The sequence below is a fragment of the Heptranchias perlo genome, chromosome 29 (assembly GCF_035084215.1).
Source record: "Heptranchias perlo isolate sHepPer1 chromosome 29, sHepPer1.hap1, whole genome shotgun sequence".
Lineage (NCBI taxonomy): Eukaryota > Metazoa > Chordata > Chondrichthyes > Hexanchiformes > Hexanchidae > Heptranchias > Heptranchias perlo.
The window spans coordinates 5,014,890-5,036,625 of NC_090353.1; the positions used below are offsets into that span (position 1 = coordinate 5,014,890).

Consider the following 21,736-nt stretch of genomic DNA (forward strand, 5'->3'; position numbering starts at 1 on the left):
AAGTGTAGTTGCGACTTGGTGGACAGTTTTGTGCTGTAGATTTATCCACAAGTAACTAGGTAGAGATGGAATCCCTGAAGCTCAGAACAGTTAACTGTCATCAGATCACCAAGGGCAGAATTATAAGGAGATCGGTCTAACCCATTGTACCACTGATTCCTTGAGCAGCAGTAGTTTTTAATGTATCTCAACAATTGGCTGGCATGTGGTTTATATGTTTATTTTGTTCTTTAGGGGACGTAGTTGACGACAGTGAAGTAGAAGACTATAGAGAAGGAGATTTTCTTAATAGGCAGGTGAGTGCTTTCACAGGATTCATACCCAGCATAATCGTTTCATATCAACGTTTAGGCAAATAAGCTTTGTTCAACCATTATTTGATTCTGACAGACACATCTTTTTATATAATGCTACTTCAAATGATCAGTTTAGTTACTATTGGCTCTTGCTTACAATATGTCCCACTTGAGTAAAATAACTAATAATTGACAGCTGGTCACAAAGTGAGATGGACAATAGTAATATATAGTATATAATGGCTTAAAATTAAGTTCTTCTGCCGCCCATAGTGATTACTATCTTCTTTTTTTAAAAAAAGCAGGCAGCTCTCAGACTCACTGGAGCCAAGCATTACTTCAAAACTAAAGAGCAGCAATAGCCATGGTGTGACATCTTTGAAATCTGTGCAGTGTTATGCAAGACTCATTTAGCCTTTGGGCTTCCTTCTCTGTGTTTACTTTTTTCCTACTGAGTGTTTAATGAATAGGTCCCTTCATTACCTTGGGTAGCATCAGTGGAAATCTGTGGGTGTGAAATGTGTTAAGGCTTTTGCATTACAACAAACTTGATGATACGTGTTTTCACATTGCTCTTCCAAAATTAGGGTGGAATGCAGCAAGTTAGCCCGCTAAGGTACACCAGTTTCTGACTCGCAATTTATCATTCCCATTCATAATAGTCTCGGTAAATTTCCTGATATACCGTCAGTCCTTAACCTGCTAACTTAATCTGAAAACACAGTAACAAAAGGTGGGAGAAGAAAGTAAGGGTCCAGTTATTTCTCTTCTATAGAATCATAGAAGTTACAACATGGAAACAGGCCCTTCGGCCCAACATGTCCATGTCGCCCAGTTTATACCACTAAGCTAGTCCCAATTGCCTGCACTTGGCCCATATCCCTCGATACCCATCTTCCCCATGTAACTGTCCAAATGCTTTTTAAAAGACAAAATTGTACCCGCCTCTGCCTCTGGCAGCTCGTTCCAGACACTCACCACCCTTTGAGTGAAAAAATTGCCCCTCTGGATCCTTTTGTATCTCTCCCCTCTCACCTTAAATCTGTGCCCCCTCGTTATAGACTCCCCTACCTTTGGGAAAAGATTTTGACTATCGACCTTATCTATGCCCCTCATTATTTTATAGACTTCTATAAGATCACCCCTTAACCTCCTACTCTCCAGGGAATAAAGTCCCAGTCTGTCTAACCTCTCCCTGTAAGTCAAACCATCAAGTCCCGGTAGCATCCTAGTAAATCTTTTCTGCACTCTTTCTAGTTTAATAATATCCTTTCTATAATAGGGTGACCAGAACTGTACACAGTACTCCAAGTGTGGCCTCACCAATGCCCTGTACAACTTCAACAAGACATCCCAACTCCTGCATTCAATGTTCTGACCAATGAAACCAAGCATGCTGAATGCCTTCTTCACCACCCTATCCACCTGTGACTCCACTTTCAAGGAGCTGTGAATCTGTACTCCTAGATCTCTTTGTTCGATAACTCTCCCCAACGCCCTACCATTAACGGAGTAGGTCCTGGCCCGATTCGATCTACCAAAATGCATCACCTCACATTTATCTAAATTAAACTCCATCTGCCATTCATCGGCCCACTGGCCCAATTTATCAAGATCCCGTTGCAATCCTAGATAACCTTCTTCACTGTCCACAATGCCACCAATCTTGGTGTCATCTGCAAACTTACTAACCATGCCTCCTAAATTCTCATCCAAATCATTAATATAAATAACAAATAACAGCGGACCCAGCACCGATCCCTGAGGCACACCGCTGGACACAGGCATCCAGTTTGAAAAACAACCCTCGACAACCACCCTCTGTCTTCTGTCGTCAAGCCAATTTTGTATCCAATTGGCTACCTCACCTTGGATCCCATGAGATTTAACCTTATGTAACAACCTACCATGCGGTACCTTGTCAAATGCTTTGCTGAAGTCCATGTAGACCACGTCTACTGCACAGCCCTCATCTATCTTCTTGGTTACCCCTTCAAAAAACTCAATCAAATTCGTGAGACATGATTTTCCTCTCACAAAACCATGCTGACTGTTCCTAATTAGTCCCTGCCTCTCCAAATGCCTGTAGATCCTGTCCCTCAGAATACCCTCTAACAACTTACCCACTACAGATGTCAGGCTCACTGGTCTGTAGTTCCCAGGCTTTTCCCTGCCGCCCTTCTTAAACAAAGGCACAACATTTGCTACCCTCCAATCTTCAGGCACCTCACCTGTAGCGGTGGATGATTCAAATATCTCTGCTAGGGGACCCGCAATTTCCTCCCTAACCTCCCATAACGTCCTGGGATACATTTCATCAGGTCCCGGAGATTTATCTACCTTGATGCGCGTTAAGACTTCCAGCACCTCCCTCTCTGTAATATGTACACTCCTCAAGACATCACTATTTATTTCCCCAAGTTCCCTAACATCCATGCCTTTCTCAACCGTAAATACCGATGTGAAATATTCATTCAGGATCTCACCCATCTCTTGTGGTTCCGCACATAGATGACCTTGTTGATCCTTAAGAGGCCCTACTCTCTCCCTAGTTACCCTTTTGCCCTTTATGTATTTGTAGAAGCTCTTTGGATTCACCTTTGCCTGATCTGCCAAAGCAATCTCATATCCCCTTTTTGCCCTCCTGATTTCTCTCTTAACTCTACTCCGGCAATCTCTATACTCTTCAAGGGATCCACTTGATCCCAGCTGCCTATGCATGTCATATGCCTCCTTCTTATTTTTGACTAGTGCCTCAATCTCCCGAGTCATCCAAGGTTCCCTACTTCTACCAGCCTTGCCCTTCACTTTATAAGGAATGTGCTTACCCTGAACCCTGGTTAACACACTTTTGAAAGCCTCCCACTTACCAGACGTCCCTTTGCCTGCCAACAGACTCTCCCAATCAACTTCTGAAAGTTCCTGTCTAATACCATCAAAATTGGCCTTTCCCCAATTTAGAATTTTAACTTTTGGGCCAGACCTATCCTTCTCCATAGCTATCTTAAAACTAATGGAATTATGATCACTGGTCCCAAAGTGATCCCTCACTAACACTTCTGTCACCTGCCCTTCCTTATTTCCCAAGAGGAGGTCAAGTTTTGCCCCCTCTCTAGTCGGGCCATCCACATACTGAATGAGAAATTCCTCCTGAATACACTCAACAAATTTCTCTCCATCCAAGCCCCTAATGCTATGGCTGTCCCAGTCAATGTTGGGAAAGTTAAAGTCCCCTACTATTACCACCCTATTTTTCTTGCAGCTGTCTGTAATCTCCTTACATATTTGCTCCTCAATTTCCCGTTGACTATTTGGGGGTCTGTAGTACAATCCTATCAAAGTGATCTCTCCCTTCTTATTTTTCAGTTCTACCCATATGGACTCAGTGGGCGAACCCTCGGATATATCCCCTCTCACGACTGCCGTGATGTTCTCCCTAATCAAGAACGCAACTCCCCCTCCTCTCTTACCTCCTGCTCTATCTTTCCTATAGCATCTGTACCCTGGAACATTGAGCTGCCAGTCCTGCCCCTCCCTTAGCCATGTTTCAGTAATAGCTATAACATCCCAGTCCCATGTACCCATCCATGCCCTGAGTTCATCTGCCTTGCCCATCAGACTTCTTGCATTGAAATAAATGCAGTTTAATCTAGACTTCCCTTGGTCTTTGCCCTGCTTTCTCAGACCATCTGTCCGGTCATGTTCTGTACACTCTCCCTTACTGCCTTTTGTTTCTGTCACCACTTTATTTCCCACTGACTTCCTGCATCGGTTCCCATCCCCCTGCCACATTAGTTTAAACCCTCCCCAACAGCACTGGCAAACACTCCCCCTAGGACATTGGTTCCAGTCCTGCCCAGATGCAGACCGTCCAATTTGTACTGGTCCCACCTCCCCCAGAACCGGTTCCAATGGCCCAGGAATTTGAATCCCTCCAGCTTGCACCATCTCTCAAGCCACGTATTCATCTTAGCTATCCTGTCATTCCTACTCTGACTTGCCCGTGGCACTGGTAGCAATCCTGAGATTACTACCTTTGAGGTCCTACTCTTTAGTTTAACTCCTAACTCCCTAAATTCAGCTTGTAGGACCTCATCCTGTTTTTTACCTATATCGTTGGTGCCTATATGCACCACGACAACTGGCTGTTCACCCTCCCCCTCCAGAATGTCCTGCAGCCGCTCCGAGACATCCTTGACCCTTGCACCAGGGAGGCAACATACCATCCTGGAGTCTCGGTTGCGTCCGCAGAAACGCCTGTCTATTCCCCTTAGAATCGAGTCCCCTATCACTATAGCTCTGCCACTCTTTTTCCTGCCCTCCTGTGCAGCAGAGCCAGCCACGGTGCCATGAACCTGGCCACTGCCACCTTCCCCTGGTGAGCTATCTCCGCCAACAGTATCCAAAACGGTATACCTGTTTTGGAGGGAGATGACCGCAGGGGACCCCTGCACTGCCTTCCTACTCTTCCTCTGTCTGTTGGTCACCCATTCACTATCTCCCTCAGTAATTTTTATCTGCGGTGTGACCAACTCACTGAACGTGCTATCCACGACTTTCTCAGCATCGCGGATGCTCCAAAGTGAGTCCATCCGCAGCTCCAGAGCCGTCAAGCGGTCAAACAATAGCTGCAGCTGGACACACTTCCCGCAGGTGAAGGAATCAGGGATACAGGAAGGAGCCCTGAATTCCCACATCCCACAAGAGGAACATGACACGGCGCTGGGATCTCCTGCCATGACTTAACCCTTAAATTAGCTTAAGAAAATCAATGAAATACATGTCCCTTTTAAAAAAAATGATAGTAAATTATGTCCCTGAAATCGTTGTTACAATGGAACATGGGAGAGAAAGGAAGAACCACCGTATATAATTGTAAAACTAGTTCAAAAGAAGCAGATACCCCCACCGTATAATTTTGATATGCAGAGGGCCTTAAAGTGGAGACCCTTTAGCTAGGAAAAGTGCAGAAAGTGTTGGTAAAACAATTTTTTTGCATGCCCGTTTACCAGTTCTTACAGTATTGCTCAGATTTGTCTGAGTTCCTGATCTTGGTCTTCTGGTGTTGGGAACTGCTGAGTGGAGTTAATTTTTTTAATGTACACTCTTACAGCTGAAAGGGGGAGCTTATTTTCTGATCACAATTATGGAGAACTTTCTAAACTTTTTAAGTTGCACCTGTAGGACATGGTCTGTAGATAAGATGGTGGCTTGTTTGATGTGGGCTGTTCATGTACGAGAGGACATGGGAAAAGATGGAATAATTGACCAAAAATTTGAAGGAAAGTGATATGGCCTATGTGAGGAGGGTGTGGGAACTTGCAGGAACAGATAACTGTGAGGGAATTATTGAGGGTGAGGTGGATAGTACAGAACTTGTAAAATGAGTCAATACAGGTCAGTGAAGTGGGCCAGCTAGTAGTGGAGCTTGAGAGAGTTACTGGGGAGTGAGGTGGAGGCCGGTAAAACCAGGTACAGGATGGCCATGAGAAGGGGACAAGTGCTAAAGGAAACCAAAATAGGAATATCGTCCATGTAGAAAAGATAAGAGAGTTTGTGAAAGTTTTAATTATGCATTGATATTCTCTAAACTTTGCTTGTGTTATCCTTTTCAGAGATCTCTAGCAATTTTCCAACCTCTTCTTTGAGACTAACTCATCTATAGTTATCTGGCTTATCCCTTTCCTTTTTTTGAACAGGGGTACAACATTCATCATCTTCCAGTCCTTTTGTACAATTCTGTTTTTATACTTTTGGAAGTTATAGTTCGTTCCTCTACTATTTCGTTAATAACCTCCCGCAGTATTCTGGCTGGGCGTTTTGGGCCTGGTAACTTAAGTCCCATGATGCTTATATAAGCAGATCTCCTGTCAAGTTATTTTGGTAGATTGGCGAATAAGGAAGAATTTGCATTGATATAGCACCTTTCATGTCCTCGAGTTGTCTCAAAGCGCTTTATAACCAATTAAGTACTTTTGAAATGTAGTCGTTGTAATGTAGGCAAATGTGGCAGCCAATTTGCATGCAGCAAGGTCCCCCAAACAAATGTCTGATAAATAAATAAAGAATTTTTTTTGATAATAATGGTTGAGGGATAAATATTGGCTAGGATACCGGGAGAACTCCCCTGCTCTTTGAATAGTGCCATAGTATCTTTTGTGAGCGGGTCGACGGGGCCTCGGTTTAACATCTCATCCGAAAGACAGAACCTCTGACAGTGCAGCACTCCCTCAGTGCTGCATTGAAGTGTCAGCTTAGCTTATGTGCTCAAGACTCTGGAGGGGGGCTTGAACCCACAACCTTCTGATTGGGACAAGTTACATTGCATTATGCTATTATCAGGGCCACTGATTTACAGTGGCTGAATAAATCCTTCTGCCTTATGGAAGTGTTGGCATTATTTTCGGGTTTAAATTACATAGTTATCATGTTTTGAGAACTTAAAGAACCTTCACCACACGGACTGCAGCAGTTCAAGAAGGCAGCTCACCACCACCTTCTCAAGGGCAATTAGGGATGGGCAATAAATGCTGGCCTTGCCAGCGATGCCCACATCCCATGAACGAAAAAAAAAACTATGCTGCCATAGGGGGGCCTTGGTGTACGTTAAAAAAGCTAGTATTGGACTAAACTTAACTCTCGAGGGGTTAAATTCAAAGCACAGTAGGGCTGGCAGGTGTCTATCTGCCCTGGACTGTAGAACTGTTTTAAATGAAGAAAGACGACCCACTAAAGTATAGTATCCTAGCAGGTTCATTATTTTTTATATAATTATGCAAAGGTAAGTTTTACCGATTAAACTAAGTTAATCTGATCATAACTACTCTGTATGTTCGCATTACTGTGGAACAAAGCAGCTTAACGATTCAATTCTCATCTCAACTAGTGCTAATTCGGACCATCTTCAAAGAAATTGAAGACATATAAGTGCGAACGGCATGGATAGTGTACAAGTTACAAAGGGGTACGACTGCTATATCCCCAAGTCCCAGTACCGTACAAGTAGATATAGGGCAATGTGAGCCAATTCCCATAAAACTAAGACGCTTTGACCACTTAAGGGAATGACTTACGCCACTGAACCTGAGATGGTATCTATGGTAGACCTGAATTGTAGCATAATGACATTCATGTTTCATGGAAATAGTAAACTATGATCTTGATTATTATTGTATGTTTGGCTATTTATTCCTTTATATCTCAACTGTTTTTTAAAAACCCTGGATACATAGGAAAGTAGTAGGGGATATGTACAGCTCAGGAGTAGGTAGGAGGCATGTAATAGTACTGTGGGGTATTTGTTTGGTAATTTTGGGAGGATGGTCCTGATGTCTGGAAGGGAAAAGCAGAGAGTTGTTGGAATCTGGAGAAGGATCCTTGGATCTGGACTAGTAGGGTGAGGATTCTGAGATCTGGGAATGGTGGGCGGTGGTCTTAAGTATAAGAGTACTGGAATTTAGGAGTGGATATGGTAGTATTGGGGGAGGGGCCTTGGGATGTGGCATCACTGAGAGAATGTTCCCGAGGGTTAAGGGACTTGAAAACACTGGTCCTGGACGGGGCACATTGGGCTATCTAAGCAATAGTTTAGGGTTGCTGGCATATCGTAGTAATGAGAAAGGAGTGTCAGGATCTGAAAGCATTGAGAATGGTTTCTGGAAGCAATATGAGGGGGATTTTGGGGTTTCAAAGCAGTTGACAGGTCTGGGAGTATTCGGGAAAGGAGATTGATGGGTGTGGGAATACTGGGAGGGGTTTCTGGGCACTTTGGGGGCTGCCAGGAACTTTGGGGTGTGGTGGTTAGGAGGTCCTAGGGTGTGGGATTATGAGGAGGAGGATTCAAGGGCCTGGGAGGATTGGGGAGAGTGGGTTTTGGAATCTGAGATTGGAATTTTTTGACCATTTTTTCACAGTTAAGTATTGGGGAAAAAAGTTACATTTAAATGTTAGATTTTTAAAGCAAAGTTTTTCCCCCAAAAACTTAGCGATGAAAGTGATAAAATGTTAATGAGCTAGGCGGTGTTTCCCCAAAGGCTGTAAACAACCAATTTATTAACCTGTTTTGATACTCCGTAAACATTGCACACCTGATGTGTTGGGAGGTCCATGGCTTGGCAGAAGTTGTCTGGCATAGGCCCTCCACTCTGACTGTGAGTAAAAGGGGATAAAGTAGGGTCAGAAACACTCAATCGTGGTCAGGTTTTTAAACAGAAAACTGCTTGGCCAGGCTTTCACCCAGACTTGGGAGGGGAGTTAGGAGTTATCTTGTTTCAGTCAAGCAAGACTTGTGTGACGAAGCATGACGTGTTCATTATTGGAGACAAGTTGTCCTGATTGAACTAAGCGAGCCATTTAGGCCTCTCCTCACTAAGTGCAAACAGTCCATCTGCTGAAAGATTGAAGAAACACATGAAGGCAGGTGTGAAAAGAAATGCTATCCAGTCGTACGTCGGGCGGGGGGCGGCGGCGTTGTTGGCATCCCCCGGATTGTGCTATTGTGTAAGTAGATACTGGGCTTGTTAGTCAACTCCGGAATGTTAAGTCATCCAAAACTCTGCCCATATCCTGACCAGCACCAAGTTCCACTCACGCATCACCCCTGTGTTCACTGACTTACATTGGCTCGCTGTCCACCACCTAAGCCGTGAGCTCTGGAATTACCTCCCTCCTCCTCTCTTAAATTCTATCTCTTGCCAAGTTTTTAGTCACCTGTCCTAATATGTCCCTCGGCTGGTGTCAGTTTTTGTCTGGTTGCACTCCTGTGAAGCATCTTGGTACTAAAGGCACTATATAGATGTGAGTTGTTGTTGTTAGGATTTCTATAGACAATCGTCTTCCCAACTTGTATGTTTCACAGGACTGTTGTAATGAGGGCCCAGTTACACTAATTTAGGAGGTGTATTTTAGTGGAGGACTACATCTGATTTGCTGACTGAGGGAGCATTGAGTGAACTGCTCCGATTAATGACTTGTGCATTGACCTGGAGGTGTATGGGAGCAGCCCTGGAGGTAGTTTTTCCTTTGTTTTAGTTTACTCCCCCACTTCCTGTGAGGAAATATTGGCCACTGCTTGGTGTATCTACATGGCTTTGTGGCTGAAATTGAGAATTTGGTGGTGGGAGGGAATTTTGCACGGTCTTGTGTGTGGTACAGGGCTTTGGAAGCTGTGCCATTTTATAATAAGTGTAGTTTAACAATGCCTTAGGATTCTTGGCTTGATTTTTTTTTTCTTCACAGGAGGATATTGAAGTTTTTGTTGACCACATACAGGATATTAAAGTGACGAAAATTTCAGATGAGGGACATGCAGAGAGTACAGTCGCAGAATATGAAGAGGAAAATGGCATCGAGCTCATTTTGTTGCTTCGAGACTCAACTTCAGCTGATAAAATATAAAGGCTTTAGACAACTATACTGTGTGTAGCTTGAGACAATTGGTAGTGGAGCTACTGGGTGGAAAAATTTATTGTGTTAGATGTAATGCACTTGATTAAACATTATCGTGTATACGTGGTTGGACTTAGATTCCTCTACTCCTGTACAGTGGATGCATTTTTAGTGCATGGCAACAAATTTAAATCTGGTTCTGTCTTATACTGATAATGTAGTGATAAGGCCAGTTCTGGAGTATGGCATGCACTTTTGGTCACCCTATTGTAAAAAGGACATGGATAATTCAGAAAGGGTTCAAAGAATGATTTCAGTCGTTATGAGACTACATTATTATTTTCACTAGAGAAAAGGCTGACTGGAAGCATGATATAGGTCTTCAAAATAAGCAACGGTTGAAGTGAGCAAGCTTTTTAATCTGAACAATGAGAATTGGGCCGAAGATTCTCAAACTGCAAGCAAGGCTAGAGATTAGAACATACTTTTTTATCGATTCAGGGACATGGGAATTCCCATATCAGGTAGTTGATTCCGGGTCAGTTGACACTCTTTTTAAAAGTGCTGGATCGATGGCCTTTGAGAAGCAGGAGTTGAAGATTATTAATTTTTTGGTGCTTAAGGGAATGAATGTGTTTTGTGTTCCTTTTAAAGTAAGGAAACAACAGATAGTGGTGGGAAAGAGGGGAAGTCCATGATGGAATAATCATACAAGGGCTCTGGATGGGTGGAATGGCCGTTTCTCTCTCTGAACTTTGTTTTAGGGCCTTGGATTGGGAAAAGGAGGGGGGGCAAAGGTAAGCAAGGAATTGATTTTTTAAATATATTGCAGCCTAGATTATATTTGCAGAACCTTGTGGAATTATCTTCAATAGTAAGAAATGTCTCCTCTTTGATCTCGCAGTCGCTGATGTTTAGGCTAATGTTCTGAATGTTTTTTTGTTTCAGGAGCTAGAAGGGACCACAGAAGATGCAGAGATGCTTTGTGCTGCAGAGTTGGAACCCATGCAAGCCTCTGATGTTATTGAAGTAAGATGAAACTTCATTAAATATTTTTTTTACAAGAGAGGCAACAAAAACTAGACCCATTATTGAAGAAGTGTTGGAAGATTCAAACTGGAACGTAAGAAATTTTAGATTAACTGTGCAAATGCATGTCTACTCCCACCCACACCCCCACCCCCACCAATTGTTTGTGATGCCATCAGAGGTTTTTGATGGATTAACATCAGCATATAATCAGGGTGTTCCAAGTTGTGAAATTTGTGCTGGTTTAATTTTGAAGAGAATTACCAGGTGCGGCCACTCGAGGGTTGATCTGATTTAGCGTTCTAGGTTTTCAGTCTATATTTCAAACTGACTTCGACTGCCCCATCCTAAATTAGCAATAATTAGTTAACTCATTGGTAATCATTTGTCCTCAGCATTGTGATATTTTGTATCCTGTCACAGCTAACAATTTAGTGCATCTCCAGCTTTGTTTATAGATGTTTATTATTGGATTTGTGTCAGACATAAATGTCTTTGGCATCGTTTTGACTCGCAAAATAACTACAGATGAGGAAGGCCATTTGACCCATTTTAATTCACCCATAAAGACCCTACAGACTCCCCTCTGCAGCATCCAACTCTTAAATAATTCCAGCGTTTCACCTACTCTGCCTGGAGGTCCATTCCATGTATTGATCATTCTTTGTGTAAACAAGAACTTCCTGACATCAGTCCTAAATTTGCTGCTAACCAATTTGAACCTTTGTCCTACTCTTACTATTTAGTTTGAAGTGATTTTTCAGATCTACCACTTACTATCTTGCATACCTCTATACGGTCACCACCTTTCAAGGCTGAAAAGCCCAGGTTATTCCGGTCTTTTCCCCGTGGCTCATTCCTCTAAGGTGAGGGATCGGCCTTATAGCTCTTCTCTGATCTGAATTCAGGGCTCAAATTACTCCCTTATTGCAATAATCGTGGGGGACTTTAATCTTCATATAGATTGGGCAAATTAAATTGCAAAGTAGTTTGGAAAACAAGTTTATAGAATGCATTCAAGACCATTTCCTAGAACAATACGTTGTGGAACCAACCAGGGAACAGGCTATTTTAGATCTTGTCTTGTGTAATGAGACAGGGTTAATTAGTAATCTCATAGTAAAGGATCCTCTGGGGAAGAGTGATCACAATATGATAGAATTTCACATTGAGTTCGAGAGTGACGTACTTAAGTCTGAAACTAGAGTCTTAAACTTAAAGCCAATTACATAGTTATGAGGGGCAAGTTTGCTAAGGTTGATTGGGGAATTAAATTAAAGGATCGGATATGATGGTAGATAAGCAATGACGAACATTTAAAGAAATAATTCATAATTCTCAATGAACATACATTCCATCAAGGAATAAAAACTCCAGGGAAAAAGTGATCCATCCGTGTCTAACTAAAGAAGTTACGGATAGTATTAGATTTTAAAAAAAGGCTTATAAGGTTTCCAAAAAGAATAGTAAGCCTGAGGATTGGGAGAGTTTTAGAAACTAGCAAAGGATGACCAAAAAATTGATAGAGGGAGAAAATAGAATATGAGAGTAAACGAGCAAGAAATATAAAAACAGGTTGTAAGAGCTTCTACAAGTATGTAAAAAGGAAGAGAGTAGCAAACATGAACGTGGGTCGTTTAGAGGCTGAGACAGGAGAAATTATAATGGGGACTAAGGAAATGGCAGAGATGTTAAACAAATATTTTGTATCTTTCTTCACAGTAGAAATACCACAAATAGTGGGGAACCGAGGGTATAATGAGTGTGAGGAACTTAAAGTAATTAATATTAGTAAAGAAAAAGTACTGGAGAAATTAATGGGACTAAGAGCCGACAAATCCCCTGGACTGATGGCCAACGTCCTAGGGTTCTAAAAGAGGCGGCTGCAGAGATAGTTGATGCATTGGTTGTGATCTTCCTAGATTCTAGAGTGGTCCCAGTGGATTGGAAGGTAGCAAATGTAACACTGCTATTCAAGAAAGGAGGGAGAGAGAAAACAGGGAACTAGAGATCAGTTAGCCTGACATCAGTAGATGGGAAAATGCTGGAATCTATTATTAAGGACATGGTAACGGGGCACTTAAAAAAAATCATATGATTAGGCAGAGTCAGTATGGTTTTATGAAAGGCAAATCGTGTTTGACAAATTTATTAGAGTTTTCTGAGGATGTAACTAGCAGGGTAGATAAAGGGGAACCAGTGGATGTAGTATATGTGGATTTTCTGAAGGCATTGGATAAGGTGCCACACAAAAGGTCCTTAAACAAGATAAGGGCTCGTGGGATTGGGGGTAATATATTAGCGTGGATAGAGGATTGGTTAACGGACAGAAAACAGGGTAAGAATAAACTAGTCATGTTCAGGTTAGCAGGCTGTAACTAGTGGGCTGCTGCAAGGATCAGTGCTTGGGCCTCAGCTATTTGCATTCTATATTAATGACTTAGATGAAGGGACTGAGTGTAATGTATCCAAGTTTGCTGACGATACAAAGCTAGGTGGAAAAGTAAGCTGTAAGGAGGACAGAGTCAGCAAAGGGATATAGATAGGTTGTGAGTGGGCAATAAGGTGGCAGATGGAGTATAACGTGGGGCAATGTGAGGTTATTCACTTTGGTAGGAAGAATAGAAAAATAGATTATTTTTTAAATGGTGAGAAACTGTTAAATGTTGGTGTTCAGAGGGAATTGGGTGTGCTTGTACACGAAACACAGAAAGTTAACGTGCAGGTACAGCAAGCAGTTAGGAAGGCAAATGATATGTTGGCCTTTATTGCAAGGGTGTTGGCGTACAAGAGTAAGGAAGTCTTGTTGCAATTGTACAGGGCTTTGGTGAGACCACACCTGGTGTACTTCGTACAGTTTTGATCTCCTTACCTAAGGAAGAATATACTTGCCTTGGAGACGGTGCAACAAAGGTTCATTAGATTGATTCCTAGGATGAGAGGGTTGTCCTATGAGGAGAGATTGAGTAGAATGGGCCTAAAACTCTCGAGTTTAGAAGAACGAGTGGTGATTTCATTGACACACACAAGATTCTGAGGGGGCTTGATAGGGTAAATGCTGAGAGACTTTCCCCTGGCTGGAGTGTCTAGAACTAGGGGCATAGTCTTAGGATAAGGGGTCAGCCATTTAGGACTGAGATGAGAAATTTCTTCACTCAGGGTTGTGAATGTTTGGAATTCTCTATCCCAGAGGGCTGTGGATGCTGAGTCGTTGAGTGTATTCAAGATTGAGATCGATAGATTTTTGGACTCTAAGGGAATCAAGGGATATGGGGATAGGGCGGGAAAGGTGAAGATCAGCCATGGTATTGAATGGCGGAGCAGGCTCAAGGGGCGGAATGGCCTACTCCTGCTCCTATTTCTTATGTTCTTCTTTCTAGTTGACCGAGACTGGACACTTCAATCAAGGTGTGGTCTAATCGGAGCATTATACGACTTGTTCTCCAATGTTTTGGCTGTATCGTTCAGCATTGTATTAGTTTTGTTGATAGCTACGCTACATTGTTTGAATACTTTGAGCATACAGTCTGTTATGACCTGTTGATCTTTTTCATCTTCACCCTTAGCTATTTTCACAGCATTCGTAAAGTACTTGGGTTGCCTATTTTTTCTTCCTATGGTACAGTACTTTGCGCTTGTCTGTATTAAATGTTATTTGCCTCTGTTCTACTAACCTATATATCTTGTCCAAATTATTTTGTATTTCCTGAATTGCCCCTCTTAATTTGGTATATCTGCAAAGTTAACAAATATACATTGAGTTTCTGCATCTAAGTTGGTCAACATGTAACTTTGTACCTCCCACAGGATTGACCTCTTTAACCTCCCAGATGTACCTGATATATAGGGCTACAATACCTCCTCTTCTGTTCCCTCTATCTCTTTTGAACGTTCTGTACCCCTGTATATTGTATTTACTGCTATTCTTTGGCATCAGCCATGTTTCAGATAGTCTTACTACATTGTAGTTTCTTAGTGGCACTACAGCCCCCAATTCTGGCATCTTAGTACTAATGCTCATAGATTTGACTCGTTAGTTAACCCCAATGTTTGCCTGACTCTGGTATCTTGTTCCTTCAAGTCTGAGTGTCTGTGTCCATACCTGGCTGTTCACCACCTTCCACTCTGAGTCTTGTATTAGATCCAATTTCCTCCTTCCCTCCCCCATCTATCGAGTTTGAATGATTCTCAATAGTCTCATGTTCCTCATTAGTTTCATTGTTACTGCTTGGTTTAAAAAAAGCTGTAGCAGTGCCTTTTGTCCTGAAAATGTTCCCAGTAATTTATGAAAGTGGCATAATTTTCCCGCCATATTGTTAGCCACTTACATCCTCAATTTTTCTGGTGAACTACCTTCCTTTACCCAATACCAGAGAATGTTGCATTGCATCCCGTGTCTGAGTTTTGGGGTGGTCTTTGCACATGTGACTCTTGAGGTCCTTTTAATTTCTCATTCTTCTACATGGATTACTACCATTGGGTCTCCTCATGTAAAGCCCTGAGAGTCTGCCTCCCTATTTCTCTTGCCTCCACATGCACTCTTCAGTAGCCCTTCTAACCTCTTGTAGCCACTGTATTTATGTGGCTTGTCCAGTTAAGTTTCTAGTCAGTGATGACCTCCAGAATGTTAATGGTGGGGGATTCAGCGATGGTAATGCTGTTGAATGTCAAGGGGAGGTGGTTAGACTCTCTCTTGTTGGAGATGGTCATTGCCTGGCGCGAATGTAACTTGCCACTTATCAGCCCAAGCCTGGATGTTGTCCAGGTCTTGCTGCATGCGGGTACGGACTGCTTCATTATCTGAGGAGTTGCGAATGGAACTGAACACAATCAGCGAACATCCCCATTTCTGACCTTCTGATGGAAGGAAGATCATTGATGAAGCAGCTGCAGATGGTTGGGCTTAGGACACTGCCCTGAGGAACTCCTGCAGCAATATCCTGGGGCTGAGATGATTGGCCTCCAACAACCACTACCATCTTCCTTTGAGCTAGGTATGACTCCAGCCACTGGAGAGTTTTCCCCCTGACTTCAATTTTACTAGGGCTCCTTGGTGCCATACTCGGTCAAATGCTGCCTTGATGCCAAGGGCAGTCACTCTCACCTCGCCTCTGGAATTCAGCTCTTTTGTCCATGTTTGGACCAAGGCTGTAATGAGGTCTGGAGCCGAGTGGTCCTGGCTGAACCCAAACTGAGCATCGGTGAGCAGGTTGTTGGTGAGTAAGTGCTGCTTGATAGCACTGTCGATGACACTTTCCATCAGTTTGCTGATGATTGAGAGTAGACCAATGGGGCGGTAATTGGCCAGATTGGATTTGTCCTGCTTTTTGTGGACAGGACATACCTGGGCAATTTTCCACTTTGTCAGGTAAATGCCAGTGTTGTAGCTGTACTGGAACAGCTTGGCTATAGGCCTGGCTAGTTCTGGAGCACAAGTCTTCAGCACTACAGCTGGGATGTTGTTGGGGCCCATAGCCTTTGCTGTATCCAGTGCACTCAGCTATTTCTTGATATCACGTGGAGTGAAGCGAATTGGCTGAAGACTGGCTTCTGTGATGGTGGGGATCTCGGGAGGAGGCCGAGATGGATCATCCACTCGGCACTTCTGGCTGATGATGGTTGCAAACTCTTCAACCTTGTCTTTTGCACTCGTGCTGGACTCTGCCATCTTTGAGGATGGGAATGTTCACGGAGCCTCCTCCTCCCGTTAGATGTTTAATTGTCCACCACCATTCACAACTGGATGTGGCAGGACTGTGGAGCTTTGATTTGATCCGTTGGTTGTGGAATCGTTTAGCTCTGTCTATAGCATGTTGCTCCCACTGCTTAGCATGCATGTAGTCCTGTATTGTAGCTGCACCAGGTTGGCACCTCATTTTTAGGTACGCCTGGTTCTACGCCTGGCATGCTCTTCCTGGGAAGGTCATTGATGAAGCAGCTGAAGATGGTTAGACTTGGGACACTCCCTGAGGATCCCCTGGCTTGTTGGTAATGGTAGTGAGGAATATGCCGGGTCATAGGGTTACAGATTGTGCTGGAATATAATTCTGCTGCTGCTGGTGGCCCACAGTGCCTCATGGATGCCCAGTTTTGAGCTGCTAGAAATGTTCTGAATCTATCCCATTTAGCACGGTGGTAGTGCCACACAACACGTTGGATGGTGTCCTCAGTGTGAAGACAGGAGTCGTCTCCACAAGGACAGTGCGGTGGTCGCTCCTACCAATACTGTCATGGACAGGTGCATCTACGACAGGTAGATTGGTTAGGACGAGGTCAAGTAGGTTTTTCCCTCATGTTGGTTCGCTCACCACCAGCCGCAGGCCCAGTCTGGCAGCTGTGTCCTTCAGGATTCGGCCAGCTCAGTCAGTAGTGGTGCTACCAAGTCACTCTTGGTGATGGACATTGAAGTCCCCCACCCAGAGTACATTCTGTGCCCTTGTTACCCTCAGTGCTTCCTCCAAATGGTGCTCAACATGGAGGAGGACTGATTCACCAGCTGAGGGAGGGTGGTAGGTGGTAATCAGCAGGAGGTTTCCTTGCCCATGTTTGACCTGATGCCATGAGATTTCATGGGGTCCGGAGTCAAAGTTGAGGACTCCCAGGGCCACTCCTTCCTGCCTGCATACCACTGTACCGCCACCTCTGGTGGGTCTGTCCTGCCGGTGGGACAGGACATACCCAGACATGGTGATGGAAGAGTCTGGGACGTTGGCTGAAAGGTCTGATTCTGAGAGTATGGCTATGTCAGGCTGTTGCTTGACTAGTCTGTGGGACAGCTCTCCCAATTTTGGCACAAGTCCCCAGATGTTAGTGAGGAGGACTTTGCAGGGTTGACTGGGCTTGGTTTGCCTTTGTCGTGTCCGGTGACGGGTGGCCCGACTGGTTTTATTCTTAATGTGACTTTCTGTAATGAGATTGTACAACTGAGTGGCTTGCTAGGCCATTTCAGAGGGCGATTAAGAATCAACCACATTGCTTTTGGTCTGGAGTCACATATAGGCCAGACCGGGTAAAGACGGCAAGTTTCCTTCCCTTAAGGACATTAGTGAACCAGATGGGTTTTTACGACAATCCGGTAGTTTCGTGGCCACCATTCCGGATACTAGTTTATTTAATTAATTGAATTTAAATTCCCCAGCTGCCATGGCGGGATTTGAACTCATGACTCTGGATTATTAGTTCAGGCCTCTGGATTACTAGTCCAGTAACATAGCCACTATGCTACCGTACCCAATGGTATATATACATACACATGTCTTTTTAAGAAAATAAATGAATGCAGGTGAAACAAGTCTTAAGCCATTGTTGGCCCTTATCCTTGTGCCATCCTTTGAGGCTTTCATTGTTCTAAATGCAGTTGATTGTTCATTTGTGATTATTTGTCAGCTATTTTTCTGATCCTACTTTGTCCATTGTTAATACATCTGTAAGTCTGCTGCTTTTTTTAAAAGATCAGAAATGTGCCACATAACATTGTTTATCATTTCTTAAACGATGAACCGTGTATATAGCGTTTATATGTTCTGTTCTTGGTCTGGCTTTAAGTGGGGGTGGGCATCCTTTTGGTTCATTTTCATCAAACCTGTTAATCAATGCACTGAAATGGTCTGCCTATTATCCCTTGAATTTGTGCTTTACCACCTTTGTTTTGCATCACAATTCCACAATACTGACAAAGCTTCATAATTTGGATGAGCAATATAGTTGCCTGAATAACAAAACCTGTGTTTCTGACTGCTTTAAAAGTAGCCTTTTCTATGGTGACTTATTTTGCATATTGGTAAGAATATGTTGTAGGAAAAAAATCGGTTAAACTGATACACTTGAATGTTTTGGAATACATGTTTGTGAGAACTATAATTAACTCAAATGACTCTTACCAAACTCAGCACCACTGACAGGTCCATAAACAATTTTACAACACCAAGTTATAGTCCAGCAATTTTATTTTAAATTCACAAGCTTTCGGAGGCTACCTCCTTCCTCAGGTGAACGATTTGGAAAAAAAAAAATCGTTCACCTGAGGAAGGAGGTAGCCTCCGAAAGCTTGTGAATTTAAAATAAAATTGCTGGACTATAACTTGGTGTTGTAAAATTGTTTACAATTGTCAACCCCAGTCCATCACCGGCATCTCCACATCAGGTCCATAAACAGTAATTTGACACACCAACCTTAATTGAAAGCCTTGTGATAACACTAGTACAGGTACTTTGTCAGAGTTTCACAATAGATAGAAATGATATATACTGTACATAAATACATTTCTAATGCATTTGTATTTCTGCTCCCTTTAGGAAACTAAAGTGACATCAGAAGAAGCAGGTGTCGTTGAAGGTACTTTTGTTCTGTCTTAAAAGCTTCTTTCCCTAATCAAACATGTTTGCAAGTGTTGATTCTGTTTCATAGCAATGGTCATTTGGAGAATAGCACAGCCAGAAGAAGAATGGAAAACTGAGGCACTGCTGAAATGTGTAAATCTGCTTTAAAGCTATTAACATATGTTATCCCTACTTGTGCTTTAGGCATTTTAATACTAAACATATGGCACTGTATTTTTTGCGAAAATGCCAGACGGGGGAGAGGGAGGAGGAATCTGCATTTTTTGTGGTGACAGAGCAGTCATGCAGCCCTGATGTGTTGTGTTCCTAATATTTCCCATCTTCAGTTGTTATTTTAATTACTATGTGACACTTTTTGTTGCTCTGGACAAACTTGAACTTTTGATGGTGCTATATGAATATATGTTTGATAGAAAATCAACAGAGATAATCCTGTCAGGGTATAAGTGCGAGTTAATTGCAGGACTGAAGGATTGTCTATTTCCAACACCAGGACTTTCACCTCAGGTAAGCAGTGAGCGAACAGTTGAAGATCTGTACTAAAGTAATATCTGGAGAGACCACAATTGGGGCCATTGGAACCAAGTTGGTTCCTTGAAGAGTGTGATGTGGAGTAAAGGGAGCTGGAAAATCGGACAGTGGAGTTTGCCATTTGGGAAGAGGAAGGTGTGAGATAACTTGGGAGGTCTTAAAACTTCAAATTTGATGATAAGAAATCGGCTACAAAAGGGGAAGAACTGCATGTTAATTAGGGAAATTGTCAGGTTGGGAAGATCTACTGAGTGGATTGCCCCAGTGATTGGTGCTGGGGCCTTTGACTGTATCCAATCTACATAAATGACCTGGATTCAGAAACTCACTGTTTGTCAAATCACAGATAATCTAAATGGGAGGACGGAGGGCATGGAATGTAATGAAATAGTTAGAAATTGCAGAAGAATTTATGCAATATTTGCAAGTGGGCAGAGCTATGGCTGATGCTGTTCAGTACAGATCAGTGCAAGTATTTACAGATGGGAAGAAAAAACAGGGAACATAATTAATGGTCTTGAAGTAGCTAGGGGAAAGGCTAAAAGAGGCCTGAGCTTGATGGACTCGCCATGTCCAATTCTGAGCACTTTTAAGTTAAACCACGACTACAGGACAGGAACATAGGTACAAACTAGTAAAAAGCAAGTTCTTTCCATAAAAGAAATTGATATCTCATCTTCTGGATAAATTGGGGAGGGGGGGCAAAAAACTTGAGACATTCAAGAGAAATGGATGCTGTGATAAGGACATTGTACATTTGTTTGAAAAACTGAGCAGAATGAGCTAAATAGTCTTCCTCATTTGTTTATGATCTTTGTGAATATCAAATTGATAGATGTTACAAAGATGTAGAGCTATTTTATAGTCTAACTAGCTATCGTTGTAAATGGTGCCCTCTCCCCTTGGTGCTGTCCCAAACCCCTTTAAATCTGAGGTGGCCATGTCTCTTCTCCAAAAACCCATCCCCGACTCCTTTGTCTTTGATAACTGCCACCCCATCTCCAACCTTCCTTTCCTATCCAAAGTCCTTGAACTTATCGCCTCCCAACTTTGTGCCCATCTCTTCCACAAATCCATTGAATGCTTGTAATTTGGTTATATGCCTCCCATAGCAAAGGAATGGCTCTTACCAAAGTCATGAATGACATTCTCTGTGACATTGACCATGGTGTTATTCCCTCTCATCTTCCTTTATCTTTCTACAGTCTTTCACCTGGTTGGACCCACCTTTCCCCCGTTCTGCATCTTGGTGGAACTGCCCTAGCTTGGTTCCACTCTTAACTATCCAGTCGTAGCCAGAGCATTTCTAGCAATGGCTTGTCTTCCCATTTGTACTGTCACCATTTGGAGACCCCCCCCCCTCAAAGAACCTAATGTCCAAAGGCGGTGGGTCAGCATCTACATGTACACCGATGGCACCAAGTTCTAAACCATCTCTCAACTCCTCCATTGCTTCTGTGCTGTCAGACTGCTTTTCTGACATCATCTTAGATGAGCCTTAACATCCATCAATTAAACAGTGGGGAGACTAAATTCGCCATCTTTAGCCCTCACCACAGTCTCTGCTCTGTTGCCACTGACTTCATCAACCTGGAAGATAGCAAATGTAACCCCGCTATTCAAGAAAGGAGGGAGAGAGAAAACAGGCAACTACAGGCCGGTTAGCCTGACATCAGTAGTCGGGAAAATGTTAGATTCTATTATTAAGGACATAGTAACAACGCACTTAGAAAATCATCATATGATTAGGCAGAGTCAACACGGTTTTATGAAAGGGAAATTGTGTTTGACAAATCTTAGTTTTTTGCGGCTGTAACTAGCAGCGTAGATAAGGGGGAACAGCGGATGTAGTATATTTGGATTTTCAGAAGGTATTCGATAAGGTGCCACACAAGAGGTTGTTACACAAGCTAAGGGCTCATGGGATTGGGGGTAGTATATTAGCATTAATTGAGGATTGGTTAATGGACAGAAAACAGCAAGTAGGAATAAACGGGTCATTTTTGGGTTGGCAGGTTGTAACTAGTGGGATGCCGCAAAATCATATATATATAAGCTGTGAGGAGGACACAGAGCCTGCAAAGGGATATGGATAGATTAAGTGAGTGGGCAAGAAGGTGACGGATGGAGTGCAACATGAGGAACTGTGAAAT

The 21,736-nt window shown here is 42.9% G+C and overlaps 1 protein-coding gene across 3 annotated transcripts in view; it reads left to right on the forward strand.

Moving 5' to 3' along the window:
- Nucleotides 1–21,736, forward strand: part of LOC137299341 (scaffold attachment factor B1-like) — a 75,013-nt gene that overhangs the window by 7,730 nt on the left and 45,547 nt on the right. For all 3 annotated transcript variants that reach the window (XR_010957885.1, XM_067968014.1, XM_067968015.1), the window contains exons 3-5: nt 235–296; nt 10,632–10,712; nt 19,008–19,047. Coding sequence is in view for 2 of the 3 variants with exons in the window: in XM_067968014.1 (XP_067824115.1) it covers nt 235–296; nt 10,632–10,712; nt 19,008–19,047 (183 nt within the window). In the remaining variant the exon portion in view is untranslated. The remainder of the gene's footprint in view (nt 1–234; nt 297–10,631; nt 10,713–19,007; nt 19,048–21,736) is intronic.